This window comes from Cicer arietinum, chromosome 4 (genome assembly GCF_000331145.2).
Source record: "Cicer arietinum cultivar CDC Frontier isolate Library 1 chromosome 4, Cicar.CDCFrontier_v2.0, whole genome shotgun sequence".
Classification (NCBI taxonomy): domain Eukaryota; kingdom Viridiplantae; phylum Streptophyta; class Magnoliopsida; order Fabales; family Fabaceae; genus Cicer; species Cicer arietinum.
The window spans coordinates 58,331,936-58,345,217 of record NC_021163.2 but is presented as its reverse complement, the minus strand read 5'-3'; the positions used below and the strand labels follow the sequence as shown (position 1 = coordinate 58,345,217).

Genomic DNA, 13,282 nt, shown 5'->3' with positions numbered 1-13,282 from the left:
TATATATATATATATATATATATATATATATATTCGTTTGAAGATTTGCAACTATCACCTCCTCAAATTACACATATGTTGATTGTGGAAGCTTTTGATTTAACGAGGGATGTTCTAGCTAGTTTCTTCTTTATGTTTTTTCACTTCCCAAAAAAAATCTAAACTTTCGTCTATTAAAAAACATTATTTCCGTAATTTTGTCCTTTATTAATTTTAATTTGGTTTTAAATTGTGATTCCATTCATCAAACTAAATAGTCCTAATTCATAATCGTCCATTTCTTCATGACAATTTTAGCATTAGGAAAGACATTTCTTAATATAATTTGAAAATATCTACTATAATTAAGCGATTTATACTAGTTCATGATCTCAGCACAAGTGGGTGCATAAGCTATTCCAAAATTTGGCAGTCGACATAATATTCAATTTTAAATATCTAATTATAAATATAGTGATTCATATGTTAGAAGTTACCTACTAATAAAACCATATGATGGTAATGTCTTTCTTGATGTGCTTCTAGCCGACAAATAATAGTCTTTCTACTTGTAGACAGCCCGTATAATTTATTTATGAATAGTATTTCAAAATTTAATTACTATAAAAATAATTTCATTTTAAAGATAAAAAAATAAAATAATAATTATGTTCTGAAAATTTGATATATATAATTACACCTCTCTTTAAATATATGACGTTTTTTAGAATCTTTTTACTCCTTTGTAAGAGTATTTTTCAATTTTTTATTACATTAATTGTTTATTAAAATTACTTCAAGTTAATTTTTTTTTCGTAACTAACAATAAATGTATCATAAAATACATAAACTTCTCACTTAATTGAAGGATAAATTTGTTAATAGATTATGCTAATAATTCTCAATAAATTTAATATTACCACCAATTTTTTCTATTTATGTTATTTAGTCTAGAATTGTACATTTAAAAATAAAGATACTAGTAGTAATTAATAAATTTTAGCTGGTTTTTCTGTTTTTCTTGAGATGGTTTATTTATAAATTAAAATGTTTTGATATTTTGTATACTAAATTAAGTAGTATTTTTATGAATAAAAAATTTATTTATTAATTTTTATATTTTAAGAAAGATAATTTTCTAAAAAATATAATTTTATTGTTTATAAATATTATATTAATTTTATACTATATCATAAAAAAAATCAATATTCACTATTATGAATAGTAAAAATTCAGAAAAAAAATTAAATTTTATTTCACTAATATTTTTTATAAATAATATCTAATAATTACAATTTTTTAAACAATAAAAAATATTTTTTTTAAAAATCTCATTTATTTATTAATTCATAAATCAAATATATCATATATGTCTGAATTCACACATGTATTTTAGAGTATGTCGATTTCATACATATATTTTAGAATTTGTCTTTATCTTTCTTTTTAAAAATAATATAAGTTTGTGGTCTATGGTTATTTAACTTCACTTATCACTTTATCACTTTATCACACTATCACTTATTTTCATTTCAGTTATCACTTTGTCGCATACTCTACTCTAACGAGATACACGCTTTGGTTAAATAACTTATAGTTTCTTCGGTGTGGTTCTAAATGTTTTTATTTTTAAATTTCGAAGTTGATTTTATAAATAAAATATGTTGGAGTAAAATAAGGTAAGTTAATTTTTTATATGTTATTAAAATAGTTTTTTACCTAAAACTAAAAATTATAATTACTATTTTAATCATCATATATTACAATTTTAATTATTGTCGACCACCACTTTAGCCACCACACCATGTATTACAAATGCGACCACACTAATCACCACTCAAACCATCACTTTGACCATCGTCGACCACAATTCTAACCACCACTTCGACTATCATAATTTTAAAATTGTTGACCACCATCCTGATCCCACATTAACCACCACTTCGACCACCATTGTCGACCACCGATAGAGTATCGTTAACCATTGTTGTTTTGATTACCGCCGACTACCACTTTAACCATTGGATCCCTCTTTGACCACCATTTCTGCTCCATTGACTACTACTGTGACCACCATCACTTTGACTCCATTGACTACCACTTTGACCTCATGGACCTAAAACTTATATTATTTTTTAAACAATAATAACTGTTTACTATTTAAATTATTTTTAAACTTAAATAATTTTTTTATTTTTAAGTGTCAAAGTTTTTACACGTTAATAATTATTTTTTCAGACTCAAGTAAAAATTGCTAATTAACTTAAAGTTGAAAATAAAAACTTAAATATGAAACTCTAAACTAAAAATTGATTTTGATAAACTAAATTTGTTTTGATTTTTGAAAATTTTAAAACAGAAATCACCTTGAACAGAGCTAGATTTTAAGTTTAGCCAAATATAAGTTATTTTGGTTAAATTCAATAATTATTACAAAAATATACTTATAGTGGATCTTTATATAACTGAATGATTATTATCTAAAATTTAATTTGATAGATTAAGTATATCAAGTACAATAATTCTTTAAAAAAAATATATAAAATTCAATAATAAGAGGAGATGAAGATCAAATTTATGTTGCTCAACATCTTAACACAAATCCATCATTGAAATTAAATTCCTTTGGAAACATAAATAGCAGCTGATTTAGCTGGGTGAAGATTTGGCATCTTTTTCTTCATGCTACTTTCACATTTTTGCCTAATTAAAATATAATTAAAGAGAGCATATAAATTTATAGTCCATAAATACATCATCCCCTTAAACTTTTTCATTAATTCTTCTTTTTATTTCAATTTTCTTTTGCCCTCTTTTCTAATCATTTTTTTTCTTCATTATTTTTCTAATCATCTTTTGATGGGATTGAAATGAACTTGGACCAACTCAATCTAATACAAGATTTTGGTTTATGCCGTACACTCTTATAATTGAATTTCGCACTTGATTGATTTTTTGCTTTTAAAATAATAAAAACTGTTCCAATATTTTGAGGATTGGAACCATACAATGAGTAATGCTTTTTATCCTTTACATAAAAGAGGTGCATTGAATGTCAAATATGGAGTACTTTGTACGGTGAGAATTAGACTTAAGTGCATGCAGTTGACCATTAATTTGAAACCTAACATACATATATATTATATATAGTTGACTTTTATTACTGAAAAAAAAACTATATGAAAAGACTTTGAAATCAGTCCATATCAATTTCGATAGTGTTTTATGGCGTTTGGTAATTTCCTGAAAATGCATGTATATTTACATAATTTAAAAATGGAAAATTCTTTGTACTCATAAAAAAATATCACTATGAATATCATTAACAAAATAAAACAATTTGAAATTTAAATTAATTATATAATAATAAAATATAAAAAAGTGACTTATTACTTTCACCATCGTTTATAAGACCGGTGTCTTGTTCTATCAATCAATCGTTTTGCACCATAGATTATTGATATAATATTAATATTTTATATATTGTTGTAAAATTCACTTAGACCAATTGTAGCACTAAATTGTGTACCTTATAATATAGGTGTCATTTGTTATAGTTGTCTTTTCAATCTCAATTAATCTTAAATAGGATGAAAGTGAAAAAATACCAAGTGGGGTTTTTCTTTTCTTTTTTCTTTTTGTGGGGTTATTTGAAATACATGCATGTTTGGTGATGGGGCTCACAATCAGGCAAATTTGGAGTCTAAAGTACTATGGGTTGGATTATATGAATTATATGTTTTGTGAAAATGGAGAAAAAAAAGGGAGAAAGGTATGTGTTGTGGTGGTGTTGACATATTTCCACCAAACAAGCTAGTATGGGGGAGGGAAAGTGTAGGGTTTAACTTCTATTTCATTAAACCTTTCAATAATAAAAAAATTCATATACTATTTTATTCAAATATATAATGCCACCAACAATTTTCCTTCCTAATGTTCATTTATTGGTTTGAAGAAATAAATGAAAAACATGACACTTTTGTCAATTTTTATCAACGGTTGGTGGCTTTTTTATTTTATCGTAGACACGTGTGATAAAATTGAACGATATTTTTTTATCATAATTTTTTTTTGTTTGATAATTATTTTTGGTCTAATATTTAACACATATATCTCGACACACAACACATAATTCTCAGATGTGACAATTTAAGTTTTAAAGTTGATTATTTAAGGACCTACTGTGACAATAATAATAATAATAAGGAAGATATTTTCATACGAGTTTTAATAAATATACATTTTTAATAATTATTTATTGTTCTTGTCAAAACAAAATAATTAGGTATTGTTAAAAACATAATTATTTATTGCAGGTGACAAGTAGAGTAAAAATAAAATAAATAAAATATAAAAATGAAATATTAATTGATATTTTTTACTTGGCGTTTGTTTTTATAGTGATCATTGATCTTCGATGTACGGTTGAGATTACAATGGTAAAAAATGTTGACGGCATGTAATTCATTTTCGTTTGAACTATGCTAATTCAATTTTCTAAAGATAGCTCATTTTTCATCACAAAACTACGTAATGAAAATATATATTACTTGTTTAGTTAAAATTTGGTCAATAGAATTGATATATCTTATAAAAAGATTGAAAGAAGTATTATATTTCAAAAAGTAAACCACCATTTAGTTTCGAAGTTAAACTCTCTCTCACCAATTTTGTCCCTAATCTATTAAAACTAACTAAAAGTAAAAAGGTTCTTAAACTATTTCTCTATCTTTCAAATTAGTAGATCCATTAATTGTATTTACTAATTTACAATTAAGAACCTTAAACTATGAAAATACTTCAAAATGATCCTTAAACTATCATAAAAAACACCAATATAGTCTCTCAAGATTTCATTTTTTGGGTTAAAGATCACATCTCTCCTTTTCTCTAATCTCTAATTTATCTTAGCGACAAAACAATATTTTGTATTGACTTTTTACACTTATTCAAAATTGTTATATTGAATATATGATAGTTACTTAATGACTTTAATATTTAAATTTAACTTAAGTTTGTAATTTTGGTTTATTAGAGTTTGTAACTTTTGATTTATAATGATTAAATCTTGAAAATTAATTTTACATCTTAGTCCAAAATAAAGTAATAATAACCAAAATGTACTTAAAAACAAGGAAAAATACCAGTAAACCAGAAAGAGAAAAAAAACAGCAAACTAGAAAAACCAATAAACTAGTAGTAAAGAGTAAAATCAAAATTCATTAAACCACTATTTATCAAAAAAACCAAAATTTCAGGAAACCAGAATTAATCATTTCAACAAATACAAACAAAAAAATCAGTAAGATATTCATAAATTCGTTACATTAAATAATAATTCATACAAAATTTATAAAAAATAAAATAAAATTTAAGGATTTTACTGAATCTTGACGTGTTTGACGGCGATAACAAAAAATTTGAACCTTGAGGGACTAAATTATAGTTTTTTTATGATAATTTAAAGACTATTTTGAAGTATTTTCATAGTGTATATAGACTATTAATGATCACTTAATGAATATAATTAACAGATGAACTAATTTGATGGATAAAAAATAGTTTAGAAATCTTTTAATTAATTTGAATAATTTAAAGACTAAATCGGTGAAAGAATGTTAATTTACAAATTAAATTTATGGTTTATTTTTTTTCTATTTTAAATGCATACTTTGGTGACCAATCAACTAAAGTTAATAATTTGTGCAACATTTAAAAAATTATGGGTTGTATTAGTAGTTTTCTATTAATCATCGAATCATTTTACTCAATTAATCATCGAGTCACATATAGATCGATGAAACAGGATAGTACAACGTATGATTCTATATATATTAGTACCCTTTTATATATAATTAAAAGTTGAGTCAATAAAAGTAAATAGATAAATTTTTATTAACTCAATTTTATATATATAGAATTAGATGTAGTAATATTTAATTATGACAAAATTGGAGGATTTTTATTTTGTCTATAAACAAAGTGACAAACATCATCTGAAACTCACAAATACAACTGTGAAGTCTCAAATTCGAACTTGAGTGAAAATTCTAATTATAATAAAACAAATGACTAGCAATGTGGCATCACTTTACCGCTAATAATAAAAGAATTAAGTGTAATTACTTTAGTGTTGTAAGTACACTTCAAATAGTAACTGCAAAGACATTTGATATATTGAGGTACAAGTTCAAACTCAAAAACTTCACTTTCTTCATATTTAGTGTGTGTAGTTTCATATCCAGACTCTTTAGAAAAAGTTGTAATTAGCTCATTGTTTTATATTTGATAGAGAATGAAGAAATGAATCATGTTTACTTTTTTTAACACAAGTTTTTCTTTTTTGTAATGTATGAAAATTTACATAATGAGATTTTTTTGAATTACATAACGAGATATACATAATGTAATTACTTTACTGATGGACTGTAGTCTTAGACAAAGTGACATTTTTTTTTTTTATATTTGTCAATGGTTCAAATTCCATGTTGTATATGTTGGTGTGTTCGAGTTTGTTTCATGGTTTTTAGATGAAAAATGATTTAGATTGTTACTTATTCCATTTACAACTTTTTGATGATACATTGATTGTATACATAAAGAGTTGCTCTAATATAAGGGCTATTTAGGAAACACTGATTCTCTTTGAATTGGTCTCGAGGTTGAAAGTAAACTTTTATAAGAGTTTGCTTAATTGCAAGTAAATCTCAACTCCATTTAAGTATTCATGTTAACCAATTGGATATAATTCAAAAAGATGTCATTTTAAATTCTTGTGATTGAAAATATTATAGGAAGATTATCAACGTAGAAGAATAGTAAGTTATCCATCGAATGTCGTCTTATTCTCTTAAATGCTATTAGTTTATTTTATTTTATTTTATTTTTCAATGATCTTTCAAGTACTATTTCTAAATTGAATCTTTTTTAAAATTATTTTTATGAGAGATGGGTGAGGAGGACTGAAAAGGTTCACTAGAATAAGTTGGAAAATGTTTAAGTGCATGGTTGAGGTGAGTGGAGAGGGATGATATTGGAGGAGTGGTCTATTTCAATACAAGAAAGAGTTGACAGTGGAGTGTAGTTATTTGTAGGTTTCCTTTAAGTTTGTCCTCTTTGCTTGAAAGTTGGTTAATCTTGTCTAATATCCCTTTAATAAATGTTGTCGATAATTTTGAAGAACTAAATATGGGCTTTTTTGGGCCTAATGCCTAATTGTTGAAAATTTTACTTTATACTTTCACTTTTATATTTATGTCTCTATATTTTATAGAAACTATCCAATTTTTTCTTTAACTTTTCAAAATTAAATATATTTTTTTTTCTTTCACTAAATTCAATTTGAGTTTTATTTATTTTTTTGTTATGTTTTTGAAATACAAATTTGATTTAAAAAATTTAAATTTTGTGTACTATAATTTTTTTAAATAATATATATCTAGAAAATTTAAATTTTATGTATCAAAAAACTTTTTTAAAGTTTTTAGAAACCTAATTGAATTTATAAAAATTTGAAATTTGTGTTATGAAATTTTTTTTGAAAAATTTAGAAAAAACGTACGGAATATTAAAAATTTTAAGAAAACTCAAAAATTTGTGTTTCAAAAAATTATACTTATGATTTTCAAATACATTTAATTTTAAAAAACTTTTTTTAAATTTTTCGAAACACATACTTATACCACAAAAACATAGTTTGAATTATTTAAAAATAAATAAATAACTTTTTATTCAAATGTGAAAATATGAACATAAATATAAGGGTATCTGGTAAAATTATCCTAATTGTTTTATAGTGGTCAGTATATGGATCAAAGCTAAGAATTGTATGTCAGTCTGTTTTAAGATCAATCTAATTTTCGTCCAATCATCACGTGAATTTTATGACATGTTTGGATACCTCATTGATTCTGAATAATCATGATTCCTGAAGTAGCACTTGATGAAATTTTTTAAAACAAAAATAAAAATGAAGTTGATGATAACATCGATTATCTTAGTCATGTCACAAGTGTAGGCCAACGCATTATTAAAAATTAATTCTCAAATTTAACTAACAAAAAAACAATTGATTCTCAAAAGATATACACCCCTTCCCTTTTTTGAAATAATTGTGTTTTAATTCTTTGAAATGAATGTTAATTATTATACATGAACGAAATTTTGATATGAATTATTGTAATGGTGAATATAAAATATGTTACTTAATGAAGTCGTGTTTTCAGAAATAATAATTTTTTTTTATATTTTTTATTTTTTAAATATAAATAATTATATAGTTTAAAAAATAATTATTTTAAAATACAAATTAAATTTAATACAATACAAATTTTAAAAAATATAAAATATAGTTTTCAGAAATAATAAAAATATGTTTTGATATTTTTATTGTTTTTAAAAATATAAATAATTATTTATTTAAAAAAAAAATATTTTAAAGTATAAATTAAATTTAATACAATATAAATTTTAAAAAATAAAATATATTTTCACAAATAAACATAGTTTAAGTTTTTCAACTATAAATAAATAATAAACTGACCTTAGCAAGATTGTTTTTGACCAACCATGTTTAGAGACTTCACCTCTCTACATAGACTTCAATAATGTATTTCAAACATTCCATTCTATGCTACTTTCTCCATTCCTTTTTAGTCATTGTTTTAAAGATATGTTTGTCAATAGAATTAATAAATTTTGTTATTTTGATAAAACTATTTATCTTTTTTCAATAACATCCTTGACAATTTATTATCTCATTTTATTTATTTATTTATTTTAGTAAATATTTTATACTAATATTTATATAATAATAATAAATATTACATTGAACTTTAAAAACCACATAAAAATATGAACAAATTCTATCTACAAAAGTGACGAATAAAAAAAAGTATAAAACAACCACATTTAATTTAATATACTACATTGTACAATTTTGTGAGATCAAATCATCAATTTGGAATCTGTTTGTGTCCAAAAACCAAATGAAGGTGTAGTTGTCCTCAATTAAGACTTGTGCTGTTTTAACAAATAAAATAAAGCCAAAATTTAAAATCACTTAAATCTCTAACCTTTATGGGTGCATATCTTTATTTTAACATAACCTAAAATATAACTCGCCTGCTGCATGTGTGTAATTTGTAAATAAAAAAATTGAATATAAATATTTTAAAAAGTTTGAATGTAATTTTATAGTGTATAAATGTATTAAAAAAAGTTTCGGTCTTTGTAATAGTGATTGTATAACAAAAGAATAACTGAAATGAAAATAATTGAAAAGTTTATTATATAATGAGTGATTTTCACTTTAAAAAATATGATTAAAAAAATATGAGTAATTATTTGTAAACACAATTAAAAATATTAAAATAAAATATGGATGATTTTCACTTTAAAATATTATTAAAAAAAGATAAGTAATTGTTTGAATATATTTTATTTTGTTTTAAACATTTAATCATTATAGAATATTTTCTTCCTATAAAAAATAGAATATATATTTTGAAACTATTTTACCATATCTTTCATTTCTATAAACATTAAATTTTACTAATTCTAGAAAATATATACAAACAATCATTATAGAATGATTCAAACACAATAATTCAAACAAACAATCACTTTGATTTAAACATTCAATCACTATAAACATTTAATCATTATAGAATATTTTCATTTCTCGAATTAGTTATTGAAACTATTTTACCATACGATTTCATTTCTACTTAAACTTTAAATAAATAATTCTTAATTAGAGGTGTTATACCATATGTTTCTTTTAAAAGTATATTGATTTAATTATCTTTTTGGAGAGTGTATATAATGAACAAATTCAAAAGTATTATTTTTTAACACAAAAATACCAAATAATATTGAGCATTATATGACATCACTATTTAATTTTGATTGTTTTTTTTTGTTAATTAAAACTATGCTCTGATTTATCCTTCATCAAATCTATAAGTTTAATATTTTGAAATAAGTGTTTTTGTTTTTATGAACAATTATATAAACAAATATTTTTTTGTGTATTAGAAGAATATAATATGTATCCGAACACTAATAAGAGAAATATGAATACAAATTGTATATTACTTTGAAAATAGTTAATGTATAATTTAACATTTTTATTTAAAAAAAATATATCCTTTGCTATTTTTTTTTTGCAAAGACTTGTTTATTTAAATGAATGTGTTTTAATATTTTTTATTTGTTTTAATTTAAACTTCATTTAATTGTTTGTGCATAAGTTTGATTATTGATTTTTAATATGTGATGATTATTTTTTTATATAATTTATGATAATTTATGGTTGCTACATTTTAATAATTAAAATATTTTAATGTATTTATATGCAATGAATTAGAAAAGCAAGTGACAATTAAATTAAGTTTGTAATGAAAATTATATTTTTTATTATAGGTTTTTTAACTATAGAGATATAGACAAAAATTTAGTAGAATAAAAAATAAAAAATAAATAAATTCTAGAAGTGCCATATTATAAATAATCTAACAAAATTAATACTATATAAGAATATGCATAATATTTTGAGATATGTTTTAATATATTACATTGATACTGACGATTAACATTTTTCTTCTCAGTTGGAAATTCAAATTGAAACCATTGATTGATTCTATAAATCTTGTGCCTGGCCTAAAAATTAATAATGTACATAGAGAAAAAGAAAAAAACGTTGAGGTTACTTCACATCAAAAGCTCACTTAGTCTGTGAGTTCTGTACTATGGTCCCAAAACATCAGTTGAACATTTACAAAACCCCACTTAAGAGAAGACACTTTCATAGGGATCAGAGAAGCTTATGACAGTTGATACAACAACTTGTTGTCCAAACCTAATAACACCTTAACTAAAATACACTCACTCATTTTGGCTCATACTTCACACACACTTTTCACACATAGGATGAATAGGACCACAAATCTTGTTGGGCAGGCTAGTGCATCTGATCCATTTTAAAGGGTTCATCACTCACTCACAATTTGAACTTGGCATGCGTCACGCAGTTACAAGATATCGACTATTGGATGAAGATTTGAAGATTTGAAGACTCGTATTTTGATAAATTTTAAAATACATCTTAGAATATAAATCGTCAAATATTTATGTAACATCTGAAATCCATGAGGGCGTGACCATGTGGAAATAGTCACTACTGAAAAAAATAAATTGACGATAATTTAAAGAAAGAAAATATGAAATTGCTATATAATTCCGTCACTAAATTTTGTAATGAGAGAATTTAAGTGTAATTTATTTTTTTCCTTTCACTAATAGTGAGATTAGCTTAGCAACTGCACTACACAATTTACAATTTCAACCTTGTGATCTAAATCAATTGTAGAAATCGTTTAAAACTAATTTAACTATTGTAGAATCCGAGTCATTTGATATCAAAGTAACGATCGAGATCAATTACTGTACAACATGAAATCTACATATGTGAGTGCACATAATCCAAATCCGTCCAAACTCACAAGAGTTTCAAGCAATAGGCCTAAGTTGATGAGATAATGGGACCACTCTTAGTTAAGTTTATGTTTAATGGCTGCGCGTTGCTTCATTAGATTTAGATAAGACAGTGATCTTTGCATGTGTGTCTGAAAGTTTTTGGTTTTTGCCAGCTGCTCTAGTTAATTGGTTATGGTACACCTAATTAGGGAATGGACCATGCTATGAAATAGAGTGTGTGATTTTGGTCTGATTTGGGAGGTATAGTGATAGTGTGGTCCTATAAAGTCGATCAATAATCATAAGTTGTGAGGAAAGTGTGTTTCTTTCTTCCTTGTTTGTCAGTGCAATTGTTGCTTTTTTGTACTACGTAGTATTAGTAGTTTAAGTCATAAAAAAATCATTAAACCTCTCTCTATCTGTCTACAAAGATGTGCATGCAGGAGTGTGAATTTTAAATATGTTTGTGTGTCCAAAAACCAAACGAAGGAGGGGATACCACGTTGACAATTTATCTTCCATTCTTTTTCTTTTTATATTTTTTTATTCCTTACTTTATTTTCTTTTCTTTGAAGTAGCTAGAATGTGATGTTGTTCTGTTAGGTATGGGAACAGGCACATGTACATGTTTGGTGTTCTTAAATTAGTTATGGTTTATTTTTTATAGGATTTTGAAGAAAAAAATGAGTAGAATGTAAACAAGAGTTGAAAATATTATGTATAATGTACAATTATTTTTTACAAAAGTTTTATTGTACAATTAAAAAGTGGGGTCTTTGATAAATGATTAAAGAAAGGTGAATATGAGAAATCTAGAGTAGAGCTGAGTTGAGGCATACAATTCAGTAGCTACCCATATGATTGAACAATGCAATATCAATCAATTGAGCCTGTCATTTAGCTGTTGTTGCAAAGCCTGGCCTGAAACAACTATTTTATATTTTATCTGACTCAACTGAAAAACAAAAAAATGGGATCAAGGGATTTAAGTTTGAAACTTTGAAATAAGAGCAATAATTGGCTTAGTGACTTAAAAGTTGAAACTGAAAAGGGGATTTATTTTGGATCTAGGAGGCCCATTTAATAGCCACACTAGAATAGGATTTGGACCCAATGTATGTCCAATACAAAACTTTCAGACATGGGCCTCAGGCAAGTCATAGTCTCAATGTAGAAGTAGTTTGTCAACTGAATGCTGCCTCATAATTGTTACATACGGTTACAGTTTTCTTACATTTTGGGTATTCGAAAAATTAACTTAAAAGAAATTGGAGATAAAATAAAATTACAAATAAATAGATTGATTTTGTTATACTATTCAGTACTTTTTTTCCTAAGTGTATATACATGATCTTTTTTTGGATGATGGCCACTCATGATTCTGGATGCCCTTTTTGAGCATCACTAGTACTGCAAACTAAATTCAAATTAGATTGGAAACATCAATGTTTTATAAATATAAAAATATCCATTTGGCCATAGATAATGTATACCATAAGCATCCAAACATTACATATCAAACAAGGTATCTAACAACATACATGCCCAACACATGGACAAAACAACCATTATAAAGTTTAAGTTCTATCTGGATGTCAATGCCAAAGGTACAAATTGAATCAACTAATAGATTTAGAGATGAAAAAATCACTAGTTAACAATTCCCTGTTAGAGTTATTATTTTCTTACAATAAGCCCTAAATCATTGACAGGCTACATAATTAGACAAAATGTTCAGTTGGATATTCATGTTCATATCCATTGTAGTCGTAGTACAACCTTTCCCCCTTTGCTATATCTCTATTAGCAATTAATAGAACTCGGC

The 13,282-nt window shown here is 24.6% G+C and overlaps 1 protein-coding gene across 1 annotated transcript in view; it reads right to left on the bottom strand.

The window, feature by feature from the left end:
* Positions 1-12,945: 12,945 nt before the first annotated feature.
* The window catches only part of LOC101514911 (histone-lysine N-methyltransferase ATXR6), a 3,076-nt gene continuing 2,739 nt past the window's right edge, over positions 12,946-13,282 (bottom strand). The window contains 1 exon segment of the mRNA XM_004498445.4: positions 12,946-13,282. This exon segment is cut by the window's right edge and continues 13 nt beyond it. Within this exon segment, the coding sequence (XP_004498502.3) occupies positions 13,179-13,282 (104 nt within the window). The 3' untranslated portion in view covers positions 12,946-13,178.